Here is a 21,746-nt window from a genome sequence, read left to right on the forward strand (position 1 = left end):
AAACGTCACCCATTCCTTCTCTCCAGAAATGCTGCCGGTCCCGCTGAGTTACTCCAGCAATTTTTGTGCCTTATCTTGTCTTTTTTTTTTGTCACGCGCCCCAGATAGAATAATGAAATCCTTGCTTGCTGTGCAGCACAACATAGGTGAACACTGAGACTGAGAGGGATACATATTTGACGTGACAACAGAGTGGGGAGGGGGGGGGGGGGGGGGTGGGGGGCGGGCGAGGGGAGGGGGGGGGGGGGGGGGAGGAGGAGAAGAAAAAAAGGCTAGAAGGCAAAAATGTAGCCAAGGGGTTGGATCCCAAAGGCTGCCAATGGGCGGAAGGGAGAGCCGAGGTCCCCACGTGGGTTGGGTCGGGCTATCCGCTTTGCCGCTGGTTGGCTGCGGGTTGGTAATTGACAAGTTGCGGTGAAAACATTAGATTTCATTCCAGGAAACCGCGTGTCCTTGCTCCCAGCAAAGACTCCCTGAGTGATTTTTCCCTCCTCTCTCTCTCCCCCCCTCCCCCGATATTTATTCACCCACTCTATTTTCTCTCCCCTACTCCCTTTCGTGTTTTTTTTTCTCTCTCCTCACCTCCTTTCCTGATTTTTTCCTTCTCCCCTCCCCTCCTCCTGCAAGGATTGCGGGTGATTTATTAATCAGTATTTTTTTTTATTCCCTCCCCCCTTTTTGCACAACAGCCAGGAGGAGAGGAGAGAGAAGACAGAGCGAGAGAGAGGGATAGAGGAGGAGGGGGGGGGTTGAAAAAAAAAGTATCCGACGTTACTGACAGATTTATGAGCCAATTGCGAACCATCGCCTCAAGGCTACACGATTTGATCCCGGTAGAGAAGTGCTTGTTTGAATTAGCCCATTTGAACAAAGGGATCCGGGAGATGTACAACATTGTATTACACCGTTTGATCGCAGCTTTTCTCCGGTGCGGGTTCTTATAATCACGGAAGGTCGCCGGTACCTGGACAATTTGTTTCTCCCCCCCACCCCCTGCAACCACAGAGATGTTTCCCCACAACCGCTCGTCGGTAAGTGACTTGATCTTTTATTTTCTCCTCCTCCTCCTGTAAATGGAGGGATATACAGTGTCTCCGCTTCAGCCCATTGCGACTGTCTTGTTATATTGTGGCCTATTTTTCTCTCACTTGCTAACCCCCCCGCCGCCGCCGCATGATGCTAAACTCCACAACACGGTGACAAATGCTAATAGACGATTAGCGCGGCGTGCGAGCCTCTAATAGTCCATTGTTAAAGCAGCGATTGCTATGTAAATACACCCCCCTCCCCCCTCAAAGAAGACACCGTGGTGGGAGTTAAATACACCCCCCCACCTCCCCTCTCCCTCCCTCTCCGCTTCCGAGCAGCGCCATCCCTTCCCGAAAGTGTCATGTTTTTGTGATGTTGCTGGAATGCTTTGCGTGGGCTCTTGAAACACAAACTCCGCTCAAGTAAGGACGGGGAGAAAATGGAGATGCGTTGTATTTGGAGAAGGTTGTGTGTGTGTGAGAGAGAGAGAGACGGGAGAGAAGGCACCGGGCATTAAATAGAGAGAGAGAGAGAGTGAGGAGTCGATTCTGAATACTATGATTATTACATTTTTTTTCTTGTCCTTGCTTTCTTGCGCGTTTGCACCATCCGACGAATCGATTTGGGATCTTGGAATTAATCTGTATTTCTAAAGAGGCAGCCCCCACCCCCCTCCTCCCTCTCTGTTTTGCAGCCCCGGCTTTCACTTTAATCCGTGGGGCATGTGCGTTACACGTGTGGGGCAAGAAGCGAGGGAGGCAAGACTCGAGTTACACTGGGTTGTTTACATTGGCGTGCTTGGGGTAAATAAGGGCAGGGTCAGTGAGGTCTTTGTGATGGGGGGGATTCACCCCCCCCCCCCGTTAAACCTCTTCCGTCTCTCTTCTCCCCCCCACTCAGTAGCTGAGCCTCCACAGAGCCCAGACTGTCACGCTTGTTTATATTTAATATATTAGGAGCTTCGTCCCCTCGCCATCTCTACTGGCAATCTCTGAAGATCACAGACCACTCCTTAAATAGTGTTCAGACTATAACAACGTGATGTTAGAGCAATGGCGAATATTGCGGTTTAAAAAAAAAAAACCCTGACTTCCTTATTGGACTGAGTTCCGTCGTGCAGTCACACGTTTTAATTCCATCCCCTCCCACCCTTCCCCAACTTGTGCCATTCACTTCAGTCCCAATGGGATGGAAAGGTCTGGTGTTCCTTTCTGTTCCTTCAGTCTGAAGAAGGGTCCGAGCCCACAATGTCGCCTGTCTGTGATTCCCATCCCAGATGCTGCCTGACTGACCCACTGAGTTCCTCCACCAATGTGTTTTGCTCAGGATTCCAGCATCTGCGGTTCCTTCGGTCTTCCTGTTCTTTCCCCCGTCGTTGGCAGTGTTTTATGGAACAGCACAGCGCAGGAACAGGTCCATCGGCCCGTAATGTCTGTGCCGAACGTGACGCCAAAATAAACGGATCTCATCTGCGTGCATATGATTCATATCCTTCTGTGTCTTGCATATCCGTGCACCTGTCCAAAAGTCTCAAACGCCACCATTATCTGCATCCAACACTACCCCAAGCAGCACATTGCAGGCAGCCACTACCTTCTGTGAAATGAAAAAGCTTGTCCTGTACACCAGCTTTAAACTTTTGTGCTTTCATCCACTGTGTCCTCCAAAGGTCTACATCTGTGGTCTCGTATTTCTGAATGATGTGCTTTCTTTTGGCAATGTGATCCAAACGTATTGAGTCAGTTTCCGAGGGGTTGAGCTGCTGCCTCGCGGCGCCAGAGACCCCGGTTCGATCCTGACCTCGGGTGCTGTCTGCGGCATTTGCACGTTCGCCCTGTGACCGCGAGGGTTTTCTCCGGTCCCCCGCGTTCTACAGACGTGCGGGTTTGTAGGTTAATTGGCTTTTGTGAATTGTGCCTAATGTGTAGGATACGTAGATGGTGTGAATGGGTGATCGATGGTCAGCGTGGACTCGGTGGGCCGAAGGGACTGTTTCCATGCTGTATCTCTAAAACTAAAACCAAAGCACACTGCCATCCTGCCCTATCTCCCGTCAAGACCTCTCCTGATAAGTGTGTAGGAAGGAACTGCAGATGCTGGCTTACCCCAAAGATACACAAAATGCTGGAGTAACTCCACAGCGATATGCAGCCTGTCCGGTTGAGTTACTCCAGCATTTTATCTGTCTCCCCTTCCTATAAATATAGATTGCTTCTCTAAAATAACAGCACCACACACGTAGGCACGTCCCCATGTAAACATGGGAGATTGAAACCACCTTCTGCAGACCCTGCTGCAAAATGTATTCTCCAGACTCCCACTATATCTGAAGAATAGAAAGACTCACTATGTCAGAGGAAGGGTCGTGACCTGAAACATCTCCCATTCTTTCTCTCCAGAGATGCTGCCTGTCCTGCTGAGTTACTCCAGCATTTTATGTCAATGTACTACATCCCTCTCCATAGTTTAAGAAGGAACTGCAGATGCTGGAACAACCGAAGGTAGACAAAAATGCTGGAGAAACTCAGCGGGTGAGGCAGCATCTATGGAGCGAAGGAATGGGTGACGTTTCGGGTCGAGACCCTGCTTCAGACCCAAAATGTCACCCATTCCTGCGCTCCATAGATGCTGCCTCCCACTCCATAGTGATTATCTGAGACTAAACAAGATTTGTTTACACTCTTGTTGGCATATTTGACCCCCGAGTTAAGCTGATGCCATTATTAATAGTTGCTATTTGCTCCATTCTATCATTGTTCACCTTGCCACCTGCTTGTGCTTGTCTGCTGTTGAAACTCACATTTGCCCCTCTGTAACTCTGGAGCAACTCCTGATTTTGCACTCCTGATTTACGTTCTGACCTCCAAAAACTGTTGCTCACACTCTAATCGATAGTTAGGCTTTAGAGATACAGCATAGAAACAAGCCCTTCGGCGCACCGAGTCCACACCGAACAGCGATCACCCTGTACATGACCACTATCCTACACACGAGGGACTATTTTACCAAAGCCTATTAACCTACAAACCTGTACATCGTTGGGGTGTGGGAGGAAACTGGAGCACCCGGAGGAAACCTACGCAGACCACAGGGAAAACATACAAACTCTGTACAGACAACACCCGTAGTCGGGATTGAATCCTGGTCACTGGTGCTGTAATGCAGCAACTCTACCGCTGCGCCTCTGTGCTGTGCTTTCCAAAACATTGTTGCAGGATGTTTGCAGGATGCATGCCACATCAGACGTTCCTCTGTTGACTGCTCCAGGAAGTCGCAATAGCTCAGCGGGCAAATTGGGAACCATCCATTTAAAATAAAGGTGACTGCACATGTCAGGATTGAACCTGAGTCTTTGGCACTGTAAGGCAGCAACTCTACTGCTGCGTTACGGTGCCACGCGGAATACACTGTTGGTACATCGCCTACCCCATGGCTCATTAACAAAATGCTCCTGGTTTTAAATGGCCATCTCTTGCCAAGTTTCGAAAATATCTACTCATCACCAAATCTACCCTCCTTTTAAGTCTGCCTGGCTCTTGAGTGTTCCACCACTAACAGCCATCTCTTTAGCTGCCAAGATCCCATCCCTGGACCTTGCTGTCTTTCAATGCTCCATATTACTTTGACTAAGCTTCTGGTTATTTACCCAAAGATCCTCTTTTGTAATGTTGTGTATTTTTATTTATTTTTTTGTGGGGGGGGATAATGCTCCAATAAATGTCTAAGGATGTTGTTGCAATGTCAAAATCACCAGATGACTTTTGACAAGGACTCCAAATGTGTAAAAATACCATCACGTTTTCCTGAACTATGGGGAAATAGGAGGCCATTCTGCCCTCCCATTTCTGACTGGCCTTTTTGAAGTTTCAGCCTTGTAGATTTGTTTCCTTTTCCTCCTGCCTTATCTCTGGGTTTGTTCTTTTACAGTATTATCTAATATGGGGCATGTTTATTTTTCACATTGGGGGGTGGGGTGCTTGGAAGGCACTGCCCAGGAGTGGTGAGGGCAGATGTGATCGTGGTGTTTAAAGAGGCTTTCCGACAGTCCCCTGCATAGGGTCACACAAAGGCAGAGATGGATTAGTTTATTTGATGTTGGTTGGGCGCAGCCATTGTGGACCAAAGGGCCTGCTCCTGTGCCGTATTTTTTCAATGTTCTAATCATTTTCTTTTTGAAGTTTATAACACCTTTGCGTTGGTTTTCCATCAGCTTTCACATTTTTATATTGTGAAACATGAGACCTAGCTGCTCCATTCCAGGCTCAAGAGGCAGTGTTTATAATATCTTCAACTATTTCCAGTCTTGGATATTGTTTCGTGTTTGATTTCAAAAGCGTCCTTTTTGAGGGATTAAACCTGCGATCCAACAGGGTGGTGAATAGGAAAATGATTGATATCCCACATGTAGCCTCCAGCCTGACTATTTCTCTTTCAAATTGCGTGACACCAGTGCATGCAAACATATGGATTGCTGCAAGACTAATGTGCTTTGTGCTCTTCCATCTTGATGGTGGTGGTGTGATGTAATGGCGTTGTCGGCTCACCACTGACCATCAATCTCTGCCATTTTGACTGCTTGCCCCAGGCAAGAGGCTTTGGATGGGGAAGTGCAGCAGCTGACAATAGGAATCCCGCAACGGGGCTTCACGCGTGTGGTTTCTGGTCTTTCCCCATCGTTCGAGATGAGGGCTGATGATTGGGACGTGTTTGGATGCTACTAAGGTTTTGGCTTAAAAGTTCCTTCACTTAAAGATTCCCAGTAACTTAAAAATTACTGGGAATCGGGAATTTTCCCCTTGGGTCTTGGATCTTGGGTCAATGGGGAGTGAGCAACGTGGATGACAGTTTGCATTTATACAAACATCTCTCATCATCGCAGTATGTTTAGAGGCATCTCACAGGACTCGTCAAGCAACGTGTAGCAACTGGCCACACAAGACGATGGCTAGAGTTGCATTTTAAATGCAAGAGTTGCTGGTGGGGGCTGCTGACAACTTCTCTTTTGAGATGCAAGGAGAGGGAAGAATTACGTTTCACGTTTTTCTTCACTGCTTACAATGCTGTGTACGACAATGATCGCAACTTCTACTGAAGTGTGGATGGCCGTTGGCACGCTAGAAGCTCACCCGCCCTTTGACAGGTCTTGTTTTTGGTCCTGCTGGGGGTCCACAGCCCCCTCCCTCCTCACCTGCCAAACTAGGTGGGGGAGACGGTTTAGCCGCCGACTATCTGACCAAGGAGCAGGTAGCACGAGATTACATGGTACCTGTGGTGGAGGGAACTCCCCCCTGACCTGACCTAAATGCAAGAAGATAGACACAAAGTGCTGGAGTAACTCAGTGGGTCAGAAAATGCACGTTTTGCAGGATGGAGGGAAAGGGTTTGCCGAGGTAATTCAGAATCTTCGGCTGTCCAACGACTGCCGTTTGCCGAGTGCAACTGGAAGAAATCTCGGAACGTTGTAGGGTTGAAGAAAGGTAGAGATGTGGAAGGGTTTAAGAAGAAATTTTAAAGGCTAAGGGAGGTAACTTGACTGTAAAAGGCATGTCCCATTTGGGCGTCATTTGCGCGTCATGCAGATGGCACGCAAAGATTTTGTGCATCCAAAATCCTGAGACGCACACATAAATGATGTTGTGTAAATTGCATTGAATTAGGTAAATAGATACAAAATGCTGGTGGAACCCAGCAGGACAGGCCACATCACTGGAAAGAATGAATGGGTGATGTTTTGGGTCAGGACCCTTCTTGTGCTCCACTGTGAAACTTACTGTCCAATTTAAACCCGATTGACATGATTGCTTATACACAAGGTGATGGGAGTAGAACTGGTAAATACTTGCAACGTGTGTTGAAATATCTCGTCCTGAATATAATGATCTGCACTTGCTCTCTTTGGCTGTAAAGACTATGCAGTTTAGTTTAGAGCTACAGCGTGGAAATAGGCCCTTCGGTCCACGGCATGTGTGTTGACCAATGGTCACCAGAACACTAGTTCTATGTTATTCTAGTTTCACATCTTGCACTTGAGGGACAATTTACAGAAGCCAATCAATCTACAAACCTGCACTGCTTTGGGGTGTAGGAGGAAACCGGAGCACCTGGAGAAAACCCACCTGGTCACAGGGAGAACGTACAATTGTGTAGGAAAGAACTGCAAATGCTTGTTTTAATCGAAGCGAGACACAAAATGCTGTAGTAACTCAGCGGGACAGGCAGCTTCTCTGGCGAGAAGAAATGGGTGATGTTTCGGGTCGGGACCCTTCAGTCTGGGGGCTGGTTTGCAGGGGGGTGGGAGAAACAGCAAGACTCTGTATCCAGTCTCCCATGCAATGACGGTCACGTTCTTGGATTGTGCGTTTACCCGACGTGTTTGCCATGGCTGTTCTGCATGTGCTACCCAAACAGGAAACAAAATGCCAGTGCGAATGGGTGCCAACTCTGGAAACATTGTTATGTAACTAAACCATCTGGGTGGATTGAATGTATTTGCATGAAATGTGTGAATTTGTATGTGTTTAAAGGAAAACAAGGTTTGTTAAGTTCTGCTTTTAATCTTGTGGTTTTATTTGAGTGATTGAATTAATCACAAGACAGCCATTATATCCATCCTGGTACTGTTTCTTGTGTTTTCCGTTCCCTAAACTGCCTGCAAAGTTTTTAATTTTACTCGCCGCTCCTTTCATTATGCTATCAGTCCTTTATTAATTTACTAATTACATAATTTGGTCCACTTTTTTTTTTTGCTGCTGTTTCTCGCGGAGCCAATTTTGAGATTGAAACTTTGGGCCTTCAAAGGAGCTAGAAACATAAAGCTGGGGTAACTATGCGGGACAGGCAGCATCTCTGGAGAGAAGGAATGGGTGACGTTTCGAGTCGAGACCCTTCTTCAATGGAGCTGGCCTCGTGAGCTAAAGGGAGATTTTGTGTTCTTCAAGTTCTTGCTCCTTCAGACCTCTCTATACGTTTCCTTCTGGCCCTCAAATAACTTTTTAAAGCCATTAATCCTTTGCATTTTAGTTTTAAGCACTTTGCCCTTTGATCTCTTGTCACGCTTTTCTCTCCAAGTGCACCTGCACCCTTCCTGCGGTATTGATTCCTTCTGTGTGAATGCTGCCTTACATAAATTTGCCTTTTAGTTTGTCATATGAGAGCCTCCAGGTATCCAGGCTGTGGATGAACACACCAATTTTGGTGACATCATTGTTGCCGTTTTAGTCACTACCACAACCAGTGCCTGCAAAATGAGGGGTCCAAGGGACGCGACCTGAAATGTCATCTGTCCACTGCCTCCACAGATGCTGCCTGACCCACTGATCCAGCAGTGTCTGTGGCAGGAGATGGACAGACAATATTTCGGGTCGGGACCCTTCTTCAGACTGACTGGAATAGGTGGGAGAAAGCTGGAAAATGGAGGTGGAGATGGGGCAAAGCCTGTGGAGTGACAGGTGGGTACAGGAGAGAGATAGGGGTGTAATTGGCAGGCGGGTGCAGTATGTGACAAAGGTTGTTATTGTCCCTCCCCTCCCACACCCAGCATCAACTGCTGATGCCAGTTAAGTGAGCGGAGACACAGGAAGAAAACTAAAGTCTTGTCACTAATTAGTGTGTCGTGGGACACATCAAGAGTCAAGGGTGTTTAATTGTTATATGAACCGACAACAACAATTAAGTTCTTACTTGCAGGAGCACCACAGGCCTGAAGCACAATACACATAGATAATGTATAATCAACAAAAAAAATCAATAAATTAATAACCACAATAGTCGTGCAGACTAACCCAAAGTCCTTAATGCAACCAAATGCAGTCCATAGTTCATTGCTGAGGATAGTGTTCAAGAGCCTGATTGTTGCTGAGTAGAAGCTGTTCTTCAAGGTTTCAAGGTCAGTTTATTGTCACATGTACAATTTAAGGTACAGTGAAACTTGAGTTGCAACAGAGCCACACTAAGTGAAAAGCAACAAGACACACAACCACATAAAAATAAAGTTGATATAAACATCCACCACAGTGGATTGCACATTCCTCACTGTGATGGAAGGCAATAAAGTTCAATCTTTCTTCCCTCTTTGTTCTCCTGCGGTCGGGGGAAGTCAAACCATCCGCAGTCGGGACCGTCGAAGCCCCCGCAGCCGACGAGCGAAGCCCCCATCGGGCTGATCGAAACTCCCCCGTCGGGGCGGTTGAAACTCTCTCCGCGGCATGGAGCTCCTGAGTCGGCCTCTTCTTACCAGAGACCGCAGGCTTCGTGCTGTTAAAGTCCACAGGCCCCGCGGTTAGAGCTTCGATCGCAAGTTCCGCGATGTTAAAGTTGGTGGTCCTGGTTTTCATGCTTCTATATTTTTTACTGAAGGGAGGAGTGAAATGAGAATGTGACCAGGGTACCTACCTACTATAGATTTCTTTTGTACCTGTGGTGAACTGTGGAACTGTGTACCACTATCTGAAATCTCCTTCGAATGAATGAATGAATGATGCTTTATTGTCCCATTCTATGTCTTGCATACCCAAGGTATACAAAGAGCCACCACATAAAGGGCACCCACAAAACTATTCCATTTTACGCCAACCATTTTTAACACATTCCTTTAGTGGTCCCCCTTAGTTCTAGGTGCCACCCCCCATGTTGGGTCTTCCTTTATTCTCCCTCGCGGCAGTTCCCCCGCACCAGCTCTTCATTCCTGGTTGTTTGAGTTGCCGAACCAGGCCGTGGTTGTATGTATTCGAGAGAGAGAGAGAGAGTTAGATATAGCTTTTGGGGCCAGCTGAATCGAGGGATATGGGGAGAAAGCAGGAGCGGGGTACTGATTTTGGATGATCAGCCTTGATCCTATTGAATGGCGGAGCTGGCTCGAATGGCCTATTTTCTATGTGATGCAACCTGTCAATGTGCGCTGAATTGTCAGTGTCACCCAACGTAACCAACCGTGACAACGTATCATGTTAATTGTACAAAAGCTGCACAGTTACATAAGTTAACATTGAATAGCCTGATAAAGGGCTTGGTAAAAGTGATAGGTCTGATTTGCCTGATGTTAACCACCCACTCCAGCTCTTTGTCCTAAGTGCAGATTGGGTTTCATTCTCTGAAACCCGAAAGGTGGATCCATTGAAGTGAAATTGAGTGGGTTTGATTTGCACTTTTTTCAGCAGAGTTGCATTTCGCGGTTGGAGATAGAAGAGGTTTCATATTGTAGGTGCCGACCAGGATCTGCTCTCACTCTTTGGAAATGACTAATATAACCGCTTTTTAAAAGTTTGGATAGCTTTTAACAATTTTTTTGGGGGGGGAGGGCGGACAATGTGGGGACCAGTATCTGTCACCCAGCTCAATTGTTCTGTGAGTTGAATAAGGGACGGGTTATGAGTCAGTCGTCCTTGTGCGCGACGGGTTCCTGACCCGAACATTCCCGAAACGAGAGTGACTCCAGGAATGATTGGATTAACATATGATGGCTGTTTGACGGCACTAGGCCTGTACTCGCTGGAGTTTAGAAGGGTGAGTGGGGATCCTCATTGGAACTTACTGATTAGTGAGAGGCCTGGATAGAGTGGATGAGCAGAACCTTTCCACTAGTGTGAGAGTCTAGGATCAGAGGGGACAGCCTCAGAATAAAAGGACATACCTTTAGAATGGAGATGAGGAGCAATTTCTTTAGACAGAGGGTAGTGTATTCGTGGAATTCATTGCCACAGAAGGCCTTCAATGGATATATCTTTAAGACGGATATTGACAGATTCTTGATTAATAAGGGTGTCGGGAATTATGGGGAGAAGGTAGGAGAATGGGATTGAGAGGGAGAGATAGATCAGCCATGATTGACTGGCGTACTTGATGGGCCGAATGGCCTAATTCTGCTCCTAGAACCTATGAACATCACCTATCCATTTTTCTCCAGAGATGCTGCCTGACCCGCTGAGTTACTCCAGCACTTTGTCATTTTGAGAGTATCAGGTTTCCTTCCTTGCATTTAGCCAGATGGACATTTAGTAATCCTCGCCATTCGTATTTTAGATTGAACGACTTGAATTTAATTTTCCCAGATGCAGCAGTGGGATTTGAAACTTGTTTCCAAATCATTGCTGCAGCACCTTTAGATTCAAGCCAAGTCTCAACTAATCATATTTTAAGCGTGTTGAATTTGTGAAACAGGGCACATTGAAGATTGCTTGTTTTAGTCTGTACTAAAGATACAGAACAGAAACAGGCCCTTTGGCCCACCGAGTCTGCGCTGACCAGTGATCACCCTGTACACTAGCACTATCCTACATACAAGGGATGATTTTTTAAAATAATTTTTACCAAAGCCAATTAACCTACAAACCTAGCGGCGGTTGTACATGTTTGGAACACCTCCGCTCGGTCCGCAATAACCAAGCTGACCTCCCGGTGGCTCAGCACTTCAACTCCCCCTCCCACTCCGCCTCCGACCTCTCTGTCCTGGGTCTCCTCCATGGCCACAGCGAGCAGCACCGGAAATTGGAGGGACAGCACCTCATATTCCGTTTGGGGAGTCTGCACCCCGGGGGCATGAACATCGAATTCTCCCAATTCTGTTAGTCAGCTGTCTCCTACCCTTCCTCGGCTCCATGTCTCCTCCCACCCTCCAGTTCTGGCTACTCCTCCTTTTCCCTTTCTTGTCCCCACCCACAGGATCAGTCTGAAGAAGGGTTTCGGCCCGAAACGTTGCCTATTTCCTTCGCTCCATAGATGCTGCTGCACCCGCTGAGTTTCTCCAGCTTTTCTGTACAAACCTATACATGTTTGGAGTGTGGGAGGAAAACCCACAGGCTCACCGGGAGAGTGTACAAACTCTATACAGACAGCACCTGTAGTCAGGATCGAACCCGGCTCTCCTGCACTGTAAGTCAGCAGCTCTACCGTTGTGCCATTTGCCGTGAGAACAGGTCGTGGGTTAAAGTTCCCTTTAGAAAAGGAGCTATGTATTGGATTGGATAAAAATGCTGGTGAAACTCAGCGGGTGAGGCCACAGATCTTAGATCTTTGGGTGAGGCAGCAACTATGGAGCGAAGGAATATGTGACATTTCGGGTCAAGGCCCTTCTTCAGACTCGGCATCCTTGTGCAGTCCTGAGGAAGTGTGACAGTGTTTGTGGATCCAGGCCGTTGCTTGATATCGCCCACACCGCTTTATATCCAGTAGGCGCTCACATGGAAGGTGCCTGAGAGGTTTGTCGGGGGAGAAAGGTGGTTTGGTGGCCTCTCTCCATGCTATAACTGATCACTCTGCTTTCAGACCTCTTGATCTAGAGCTGAGACTAACACCACAGTGTCTAGGAAGTTCACATTCTGGTTTCAGATGTACATCATTTCACAGTCGAGGATCAAGTCAAGAGTCATTTGTCCTAACAATGGAACAATTAAATTCTTTCTTGCAACAACATGTAAACACAATATGCATAGATAATACACATTCAACAAATTAATAACCACAATAACTGTGAAAAAAGAAAAGATTTTGGTGCAGTCAAAGACAGTATGTAGAAGTTCATAGCTTTATACCAAAAATAAATGTATTTCGATTATTAACAACAATTAAATTTACAAAACAAACAACACCACCAAATATTCTAAATATTAAATAACTATATTACACTCCTGGTCCAGGAGGCATTCAACACCCCTGCCATCCCAGAAATCCCCCCCTGGTGCCCGTGTTCATTTTCGAGAGACACCCAGGCAGGGACGAGAAGTTCAGAGTTGGTGCTGGGTGGTGTTTAAGAGTCTGAGGAATCTATTCTTGAACATGGTGGTCATGGTTTTTAGACTCCAGTATCTTCTTTCTGATGGTAGCAGTGAAATGAGAGCGTGGCCAGGGTGGTGCGGGTCTTTGATGATACTGATTGCCTTTCTGAGGCAGCGCCCCCTATAAGTGCCTTCGATGGTGGGGAGGTCAGTGCTAGTGATGGATTGGGCAGTGTCCACATGTCTGCCTGTCTATCTACCAGCTTGTCCCTTTGCAGGCCGGTCTCGTGTTGCCTGTGCTTCAACTTTGATTGGATTTAAACTTGGATTGCATTGTCTTTCCACATTGGACTACAAGCTAGAGAGTTGATGCAGATTCATCCCCAGAGTCTATAGTATCCAGAGTCCATAGTACGCAAGACAATGCTTCTCAGTGGCTGGAAGTCTCACAGAGACTTTGCACCAAGTTTTCAGTGAAGCTCCCTCTGCGTGTAAGTTCATAAGTGATAGGAGCAGAATGAGGCCATGCAGCCCATCAAGTCTACTCAGCTATTCAATCATGGCTGATCTATCTCTCCCTCCCAATCCCATTCTCTTGCCGTCCCTCCATACTCTGATATTGTCCTGCCAAGGTGGCACAGTGGAGGAGTTGTTGCCTTACAGTGCCAGAGACCCAGGTTTGATCCTGGCTATGGGTGCTGGTCTGTACGGAGTTTGTACGTTCTCCCTGTGACCTGTGTGGGTTTTCTCCGAGATCTTCGGTTTCCTCCCACACTCCAAAGACGTACAGGTTTGTAGGTTAATTGACTTGGTGCAAATGTAAATTGTCCCTCGTGTGTGTGTGTGTGTGTGTGGATGTGTGTGTGTGTGGTGTGTGTGGGCCTGTTTCTGTGTGTGTCTCTGTCTCTGTAAAACTCTGTGGATGTGCAGACAGTCTCTGTCTCTGTCTCTGTCTCAATATCTGTGTCTGATGTACTGTGTCTGTGTCTGTGTCTGGGGATGTGTGCTCAGTGTCTGTGTCTGTGTCTGTGTCTGTCTGTCGCAAAAACAAGCCCTTTGGCCCAACTTGTCCACGTCTGCCGAGATGTCCCATGAAAGCTAGTTTCATCTGCCCACGTTTGGCCCATAACCCTATGAACCTTTACTGATCACGTCCCTGTCTAAATATCCCTTAAATGATACTGTGGTACGTGCCTCAACTACCTCCTCAGTTGGCTTGTTCCATACCCACCAAACTCTGAATGAAGAATTAAATTCCTATTAAATTCCACAATTTGAGATTTGTAATGGGGAAAATAAATCACATGTGGTTAATGTGCATATTGTCAGATTTTAATAAAGGGTGATTTTTAAACATTTTAGTTTCGCAATGTAGAAATTACAGCAGTGTTTATGCATAGTTTCTCCTCCCCCCCACCCTCCTGCGTTTCAGGGCACCATAATGTTTGGGACACAGCAATGCCATGTAAATGAAAGTAGTCATGTTTAGTATTTTGTTGCATATCCTGTGATTCATGGACATCACCAGTTGCTGGGTGTCTTCTCTGGTGATGCTCTGCCAGGCCTGTATTGCAGCCATCTTTAGCATATGCTTGTTTTGAGGGCTAGTCTCCTTCTGTTTTTTCTTCAGCATATAAAGGCATGCTCAATTGGGTTCAGATCGGGTGATTGACTTGGCCACTCAAGAATTTACCATTTGTTAACTTTGAAAAACCTGGCCATCCTATTTTTGCCGCTAACCAGTGGTTTGCATCTTGCCGTGTAGCCTCTGTATTTTTGTTCATAAAGTCTCCTGCGGACAGTGGTCATTGACAATTCCACAACTGACTCCTGAAGTGTGTTTCTGATCTGTCGGATAGGTGTTTGGGGTTCATAGACAATAGGTGCAGGAGTAGGTTTTTTCCTTTTTTATAGAGAGAATTCTACTGTCATCAGCTGTGGAGGTCTTCCTTGGCCTGCCAGTCCCTTTGTGATTAGCAAGCTCACCAGTGCTCTCTTTCTTAATGATGTTCCAAACAGTTGATTTTGGGAAGCCTTGGGTTTGGCTCGTGTCTCTAACAGTTTTATTCTAGTTTCTCAGTCTCATTATGGCTTATTTTACTTTCATTGGCACAACTTTGGTCCTCGTGTTAATAAACAGCAATAGAAGTTTCCAAGGGCGATGGAAAGACTAGATGCTGAGAGCTCTCTTGTACCTGCATTGAGGATGCATTTAAACACACCTGAGCAATTGCAACCACCTTTCAAGCCATTTGTTCGAAACATTGTGGTGCCCTGAAATGGGGGGGGGACTATGTATAAACACAGCTGTAATTTCTACAAGGTGAAACCAAAACGTATAAAAATGACCTTTAATAAAATCTGACAATGTGCACTTTATTTAACCACATGTGATTTTTTTTTTTCTCCTTATATTACAAATCTCAAATTGTGGAGTACAGAGGCAAATAAATAAATGATGGGTCTTTATCCCAAACATTATGGAGGGCGGTGTCTAATGTGAACCTTGCTGTTGTTGCATGTCAGACTTATGTGCTGCAAGTTAGTCATGTGTAAAGAACAAGCTGAGGAGATTGTGCTTTTTTTGCCATCTGAGTAAAAATGGTTGAAGTACTTGACATTTAGTGTAGGCTTAAAAGTTAACGACTGGGATTTAGAGGAATGATTAGAATGGCAGAAAACAATCGTCTTCAGCACTGAATGCTGCAAGTAGTTTGTGTTTCTACTTGTTTTAATTTGGTGAGTTTTCAGTGGCTGTGGAGGCCAAGTTGATGGATATTTTTACGTTGGCAATTGACAGATTCTTGATTAGTGAGGGTGTCGGGTTATTGGGAGAAGGTGGGAGAATGGGGTTGAGAGGGAAAAATAGATCAGTCACTATTTAATGGTGGAGCTGACCTAATGGGCCAAATGGCCTAATTCTGCTAATGTCTAATGAAAGTAAGCATGCAGGCAGTGAAGAAAGCGAATGGCATGTAGGCCTTCATAACAAGAGGAATCGAATATAGAAGCAAAGAGGTCCTTCTGCAGTTGTACAGAGCCCTAGTGAGACCACAACTGGAGTATTGTGTGCAGTTTTGGTCCCCTAATTTGAGGAAGGGCATTCTTGCTATTGAGGGAGTGCAGCGTAGGTTTACAAGGTTAATTCCCGGGATGGCAGGACTGTCGTATGCTGAGAGAATGGAGCTGGGCTTGCACACTCTGGAGTTTAGAAAGATGAGAGGAGATCTCATTGAAACATTCTTGTTGTCTCTGCATTTGTCCCAATGAGGGTAATGAAGTGGGCCTTTAATGAACCAGTAAAATGTTTTTATGTCTTTTTCACCCTTTGCCAGTTAAATTTTAAATGGAGCCCTTAACCTGTTGAGGGATGGAAGGGGTGAGAGGGGGGTGTTGACTGGATTCTGTTCCAATGAACCAGGCAATAAGTTCACTTCTCAGCTCAGCTTCAAGGTGATTTAAATTCATTTATTTTGTATAAATGTGCTTGCTGTACCCAGTCTGGGACTACATGTGCCTTCGGGTCAATAGGAATTGGTTGATGTTTTGTTGCTCTGAAATGGCCTAGCCCCTAACTCTGTTCTGTCCTGGCATCAATGATCCAGAGATTAGTTCTCGTCCCAACATGGCTAGTAACTCTGCTTAAGCCCAATGGGGAATGGGCCAGTGAAATTCTGGCCTTGCTGTGAATGATCAATGAACTGTATGGGGTTTTTTTTCTAAACAAAGAAATATCCACCCCAAAATCTTCTTGCGTGGTTCTGGCTGATGCGTTTTAATGGCACTCGAGGTAGATGGCGAAAGTGCGCTGTTGCAATTCCAAAGCCCCTTTCAGATGTGGCAATATTTTCTGTTGCCAATTAAGCAGTTTTGGAGGCTGTTCTCTGTTCATAAGCATAGAAAGAGGCCATTTGGCCCAACCTGTGCATTCAACATTGGTACTTTTTTTATAATGAAGTCTCCTCTTGTCATTTCTCCTGTAATCTACCAGGGTAACCCTATATTCCCTTCTCCCTGCACAGTTGTGCAACTTCCCCTTAAATGCACCAAATTCACTATTCTATTCACCTCATTTAATTCGGAGAAATCTTTTACAGATTGAATTTTGGTGGCCTTTAATCACAAATGGAAACATTCTGCATTTACTTTGCCCAAACCTTTCCCCACCCCTCAACCTCCAAGATCTGTGCCGATCAATTGGCACCAGTCTACAGACATTTTCAATCGGTCCCTGCAAACCTGCACTGTCCCTGCCTGCTCAAGTCTCCACTATTGTTTCCGTACCTAAAAAGCCAAGGATTACTGGTCTTAATGACTACAGGTCTGTCGCCTGACCTCTGTAATCATGAAGACCCTTAAGACATGTGCTGGCCCACCTGAAAAATATCACAAACCCACTGCTGGACCCTGTGCATTGCATACCAGGCAACTAGAGGCCGTGGATGATGCCATCAACCTAGGTCTGTACTTAATCCTCCAGCACCTAGACCGCCAGGGGACCTATGCAAGGATTTTGTTTGTGGATTTTAGCTCCACATTTAACACCATTGTGCCAGAGCTACTGCACTCCAAACTCTCCCAGGTGACTGTGCCAAACCCCTCGGTCAGTGGATCATCAACTTCCTGACAGACAGGAAGCAGCATGTGAGGCTAGGAAAGCGCACCTCGGACCCTCAGCATAGGAGCACCACAAGGCTGCATACTCTCCGATCCCCTTTACTTTCTCTACACCAACGACTGCACCTCCACAGACTTCTTATGTCTAGCTTCTCAAGTTTGCAGACGACACAACCCTGATTGGACTGATCCAGGATGGGTGGGTATCTGCCGACAGACAGGAAGTGACACAGCTGGCGCCCTGGTGCCATCGCAACAGCCTGGAGTTCAATGCTGTTAAGACGGTGGTTGATTGTAGACTTTAGGAGAGCTCACCCTCCCCTCACTCACCATCAACAACACCTCCGGCACAGTGTGGAGTCATTTAAGTTCCTTGGAACCATCATCTCCAGGGACCTTAAATGGGGGGGGGCCACCATCGACTCCACAGCCAAAAAAGCCCAACAGAGGATGTACTTCCTGCGGCAGCTGAGAAAACACAATCTGCACAATCTGCCACTGGCAATGATGGTCCAGTTTTAGCTGAGAAGATTGTTGGCTGCAACCCCTCCCCATCGCCGAACTGTGCACTGCAAGGGCCAGGAAGAGAATGGGTAAGCTTATCTCCGACCCCTCTCACCCTGGCCACAAACTCTCTGAATCACTTCCCTCTGGAAGGCGACTCTGGACTGTCAAAGCCACCACAGCCAGACATAAAAACAACTTTTTTTCCACGAGCAGTAGCTCTACTCAACAGCCAAAAGTCTGTAGCCTCATTTTGCTCTGGAATTTTATTTAATTCTTCATATGTTTAAATTATAAAGTTTCATTTTTAATTGTCTACCGTATTTCGTGTTTTTCATTGCAAGCAAAGCACCAAAGCAAATTCATTGTATGTATTCATATTTGTCTAATAAAATGCATTCAATTCAATGTTACAGTCCTCCTATCTGCTCATCCCTCAACTTTCTCAGCAGATATGTAAGCCTTTTGCTGAACTGAGACCACCTTGTCTATCGCTTCTGCACTCTCAAGTCCCTCTGCATATTATTTGTAAGATGGAAGATTTATTATTTTGTAAGCCAATAGACGCTAGAACTGTGGGCAGTAATCTGTGCGGTTTGACCAAGATTTGATTGTCTTTTCCATCTCCTCTTTTTTGTCTTCTCTCTCACTCTACGAACCCTCGAACATTCTTTTTAATCATCTTGATAATCTGTGACTAATATTCTGAAATCTTTATTTTCGACACCACTTTCACTCGCATCTTTCCAGTAAACGTGACCTATTTCCAATTGATCTGTTAAACGTGAACACATTGGAGAGCTGTCAAATAGTGTCCTCCCAGGCTTGGTCACTCTCCTCTCCCCATTACCTCCTTTTCTGGTGGGTAAATGTAATTGTTCTGCCCCTGATAAGACTTCTCGTTCCAACAGCATCTTGCATTGGGTTCTGCATCATTCCCTTCACCTCGTTCATAAAGTAGATCCAAGACACAATCCATAAACTACCTTTCCCCTGAGTAATGCACGACTACCATGCTGGCTCGTCATCTAAACCATTAGAAGAACCGCACTTAATTATGGTAGACAAAAATGCCGGAGAAACTCAGCGGGTGAGGCAGCATCGATGGAGCGAAGGAATGGGCGACGTTTTGGGTCGAGACCTTTCTTCAGACTCATGTCGGCGGAGGAGGGGAGGGTGGGGAAAAAGAAAGAAAGGAAGAGGTGGAGACAGGCTTGTGGGAGAGCTGAGAATGGGAGGGGAAGGATGGAGGAAGCAAGGACTACCTGAAATTGGAGAAGTCAATGTTCATACCACTGGGGTGTAAACTTAAATATGGGATCACATACGGACTGCCTGCAAGATCATAACAGGACTTTTATCATTTAGTTTAAAGATAGTGCGGAAACAGGCTCTTCAGTCCACCGAGTCTACTGACCAGTGATCCCGGCACACAAGGGGCAATTTACATTTATACTAAGCCAATTAACTAACAAACCAGTACGTCTTTGGAGTGTGGGAGGAAAACGAAGATCTCGGAGAAAACCAACGTGGTCATGGAAAGAACGTGCAGATGAAACCCATTGTCGGGATCGAACCTGGGTCTCTGGCACTGTAAGGCAGCAAATCTACCACTGCGCCACAAATCTACCACTGCGCCACTCGCCCTTACACTTTATAAAATGTTGCACTATCGTATAGTAAATCCGCAGCTTTATTAACTGAGTGCTAAGTTAACATTGTGATATCTGGAGTGCGATCATCTTACATAAATCTCATTCCTTCTAGGTACCGCCATCCGCCGCCCCAACTGCCTCATCCCAAACTTTGAAATTCACCTTCCCAGAAACGTTGGATCGGATTAAGGAAGAATTCCAGTTTCTGCAGGCACAGTACCACAGGTAAGGAGGGATGGTCTTTTGGGATGAATACACTCAATTCAACTGTGTCATTGGAATAGACACAAAGTGCTGGAGTAACTCAGTGGGTCAGGCAGCATCGCTGGAGAAAAGGGATGGGTGAAGGTTACGGGTCGGAACCCTTCATCAGACGGAAAGTAGAGGGGGAGGGAACTGGAGGTAGGAAGTGGACAGAACAATTCTGGGCTGGCAGCAGATGACCAAGGAAGGGTGGAGCAAGTGCTTTATGCAATGTAGAAATGAGGAACTGCAGGTGCAGGTTTACAAAAGAAAATGATACAAAGTGCTGGAGTAACTCAACTGGTCAGGGAGTATTTCAGAGAAGATGGATAGCTGATGTTCTGGGTTGCGACACTTCCTATTATTTTTTTTTTTAATAAGGTGTTGGTTGTGTGTTCAGAGTGGATGAGATTGGAGGGGGCAAGGGGCGTGGAGAAGTCAAGATGGTTGATGTCGTGCTGGTAGATGGAGATAAAAAGGATACTGAGAGGGTAGAAGGCTACAGGAGGAGTCTAAGGATCCATCGGGACCATCCAGACTGACCTTAGTTACTCCAGCACTTTGTGCTTTATGCACCGATTCGGCACAAGGGGGCGCTCTTCTCATCCGGTGGCTTGGAAATAACGTTTTCTTTGCTGAATGAAGAAAGTCTTCATCTCGGCAAACTAAGAAAATGATGTCCTTCCTCTTCAAAACCCACCCCTCCCCCATCTCGTGTATGTGGCCTTGAGCCCAGATCAATGTATGCGGAGCCCAGAGTTGCCGACTTCTGATGATTATCATATTTATTTTTTCACAAGTGAAATCGCCTGGGTCGATCATTTTGATTCTAGACCACCATTAATCCGCTCAAGTGAAAGACAGACGGCGTTTGTTCTATTTGAAAGCTCGAGGAGTTGTGGCATTATTTGCGTGGATCTGTACTTGTCTTATGACTCAACGAAGCGCGTGTGTGCGTGAGTGACAGTCAAAGGGTTTTTTATATTGCTTGTTCACAGGATATACATATGGCTCTGCTGGGCCTTTCTTATTGTCCCTGAGCCACTTGCATATGACTGACGTTGCATGTTTTCAAGTCAAGTCAAGTCAAGAGTGTTTTATTGTCACATGTCCTGGTTGGGACAATGAAATTCTTACTTGCTGCAGCACAACGGAATGTGTGAATATGTAAACATTGTATATAATGGGGGAAGAGAAAAAAAAGTTCAATAAATAACGAATATAGTGCAATATTAATATGGTCTTTTGCAGCTCAGAGCTTATTCGTTGATGCATTTAATAGCCTGATGGCTGTTGGGAAGAAGCTGTTCCTGAACCTGGACGTTACAGTTTTCAGGCTCCAGTACCTTCTTCCTGATGGCAATGGTGAAATGAGTGTGTGGCCTGGTTGATGTAGGTCTTTGATGATTTAGGCTCCCCTTTTGAGGCAGCGACTACGATAGATCCCTTTGACAGTGGGGAGGTCAGAGCCGGTGATGGACTGGGCAGTGGTCACATCTTTTTGTGGCCTTTTTAGCTCCTGGACGTTCAAGTATCCAAACCAGGCTACGATGCAACTAATCAGAATGCTCTCTACCATGCACCTGTAGGAGTTTAGGAGAATCCTCTTTGGCCTAAGAATTTTCTGGCCTAAGAATTTTCTGGCCTAAGAATGGTTTAATTTAATTCCCTTAAGGCCCTGTCCCACTTTCGTGTCCTTGACACGCAAATTACGCGACCTCGTCATCGTGTTGAGGCGCAGGGGCATCATGTGCTGCGCGGGGCCGGTCCCACTGAGAATCGCGGAGCGGTATGAAGTTGTGCCTGGTATCGCGCGGCGCTCCGGGATTTTGTACTGAACTAAATCTTCGCGTAACTGACGGCCAAAGTGGGACAGGCCCAAGACCCTGGCGCGACTCAACGTCTCACCTCCAACAGAAGCAGGTAAACGATCGTCAAACTTGGCCTGGGGTTCACGGCCGTTGCGGATCCGGTCCGCCCCCACTTCTAC

The 21,746-nt window shown here is 46.3% G+C and overlaps 1 protein-coding gene across 5 annotated transcripts in view; it reads left to right on the forward strand.

The window, feature by feature from the left end:
* Positions 1 to 497: 497 nt before the first annotated feature.
* The window catches only part of LOC129711333 (transducin-like enhancer protein 1), a 183,514-nt gene continuing 162,265 nt past the window's right edge, over positions 498 to 21,746 (forward strand). For 2 of the 5 annotated variants that reach the window (XM_055658919.1, XM_055658921.1), the window contains exons 1-2: positions 499 to 1,031; positions 19,626 to 19,738. In XM_055658919.1, the coding sequence (XP_055514894.1) occupies positions 1,008 to 1,031; positions 19,626 to 19,738 (137 nt within the window). In that variant the 5' untranslated portion in view covers positions 499 to 1,007. Of the gene's footprint in view, positions 1,032 to 1,359; positions 1,452 to 2,343; positions 3,531 to 19,625; positions 19,739 to 21,746 lie in introns of those variants that run through there. The other 3 variants (XM_055658922.1, XM_055658923.1, XM_055658920.1) reach the window with 3 other exon arrangements.

The sequence above is a fragment of the Leucoraja erinacea genome, chromosome 29, assembly GCF_028641065.1.
Source record: "Leucoraja erinacea ecotype New England chromosome 29, Leri_hhj_1, whole genome shotgun sequence".
Classification (NCBI taxonomy): domain Eukaryota; kingdom Metazoa; phylum Chordata; class Chondrichthyes; order Rajiformes; family Rajidae; genus Leucoraja; species Leucoraja erinaceus.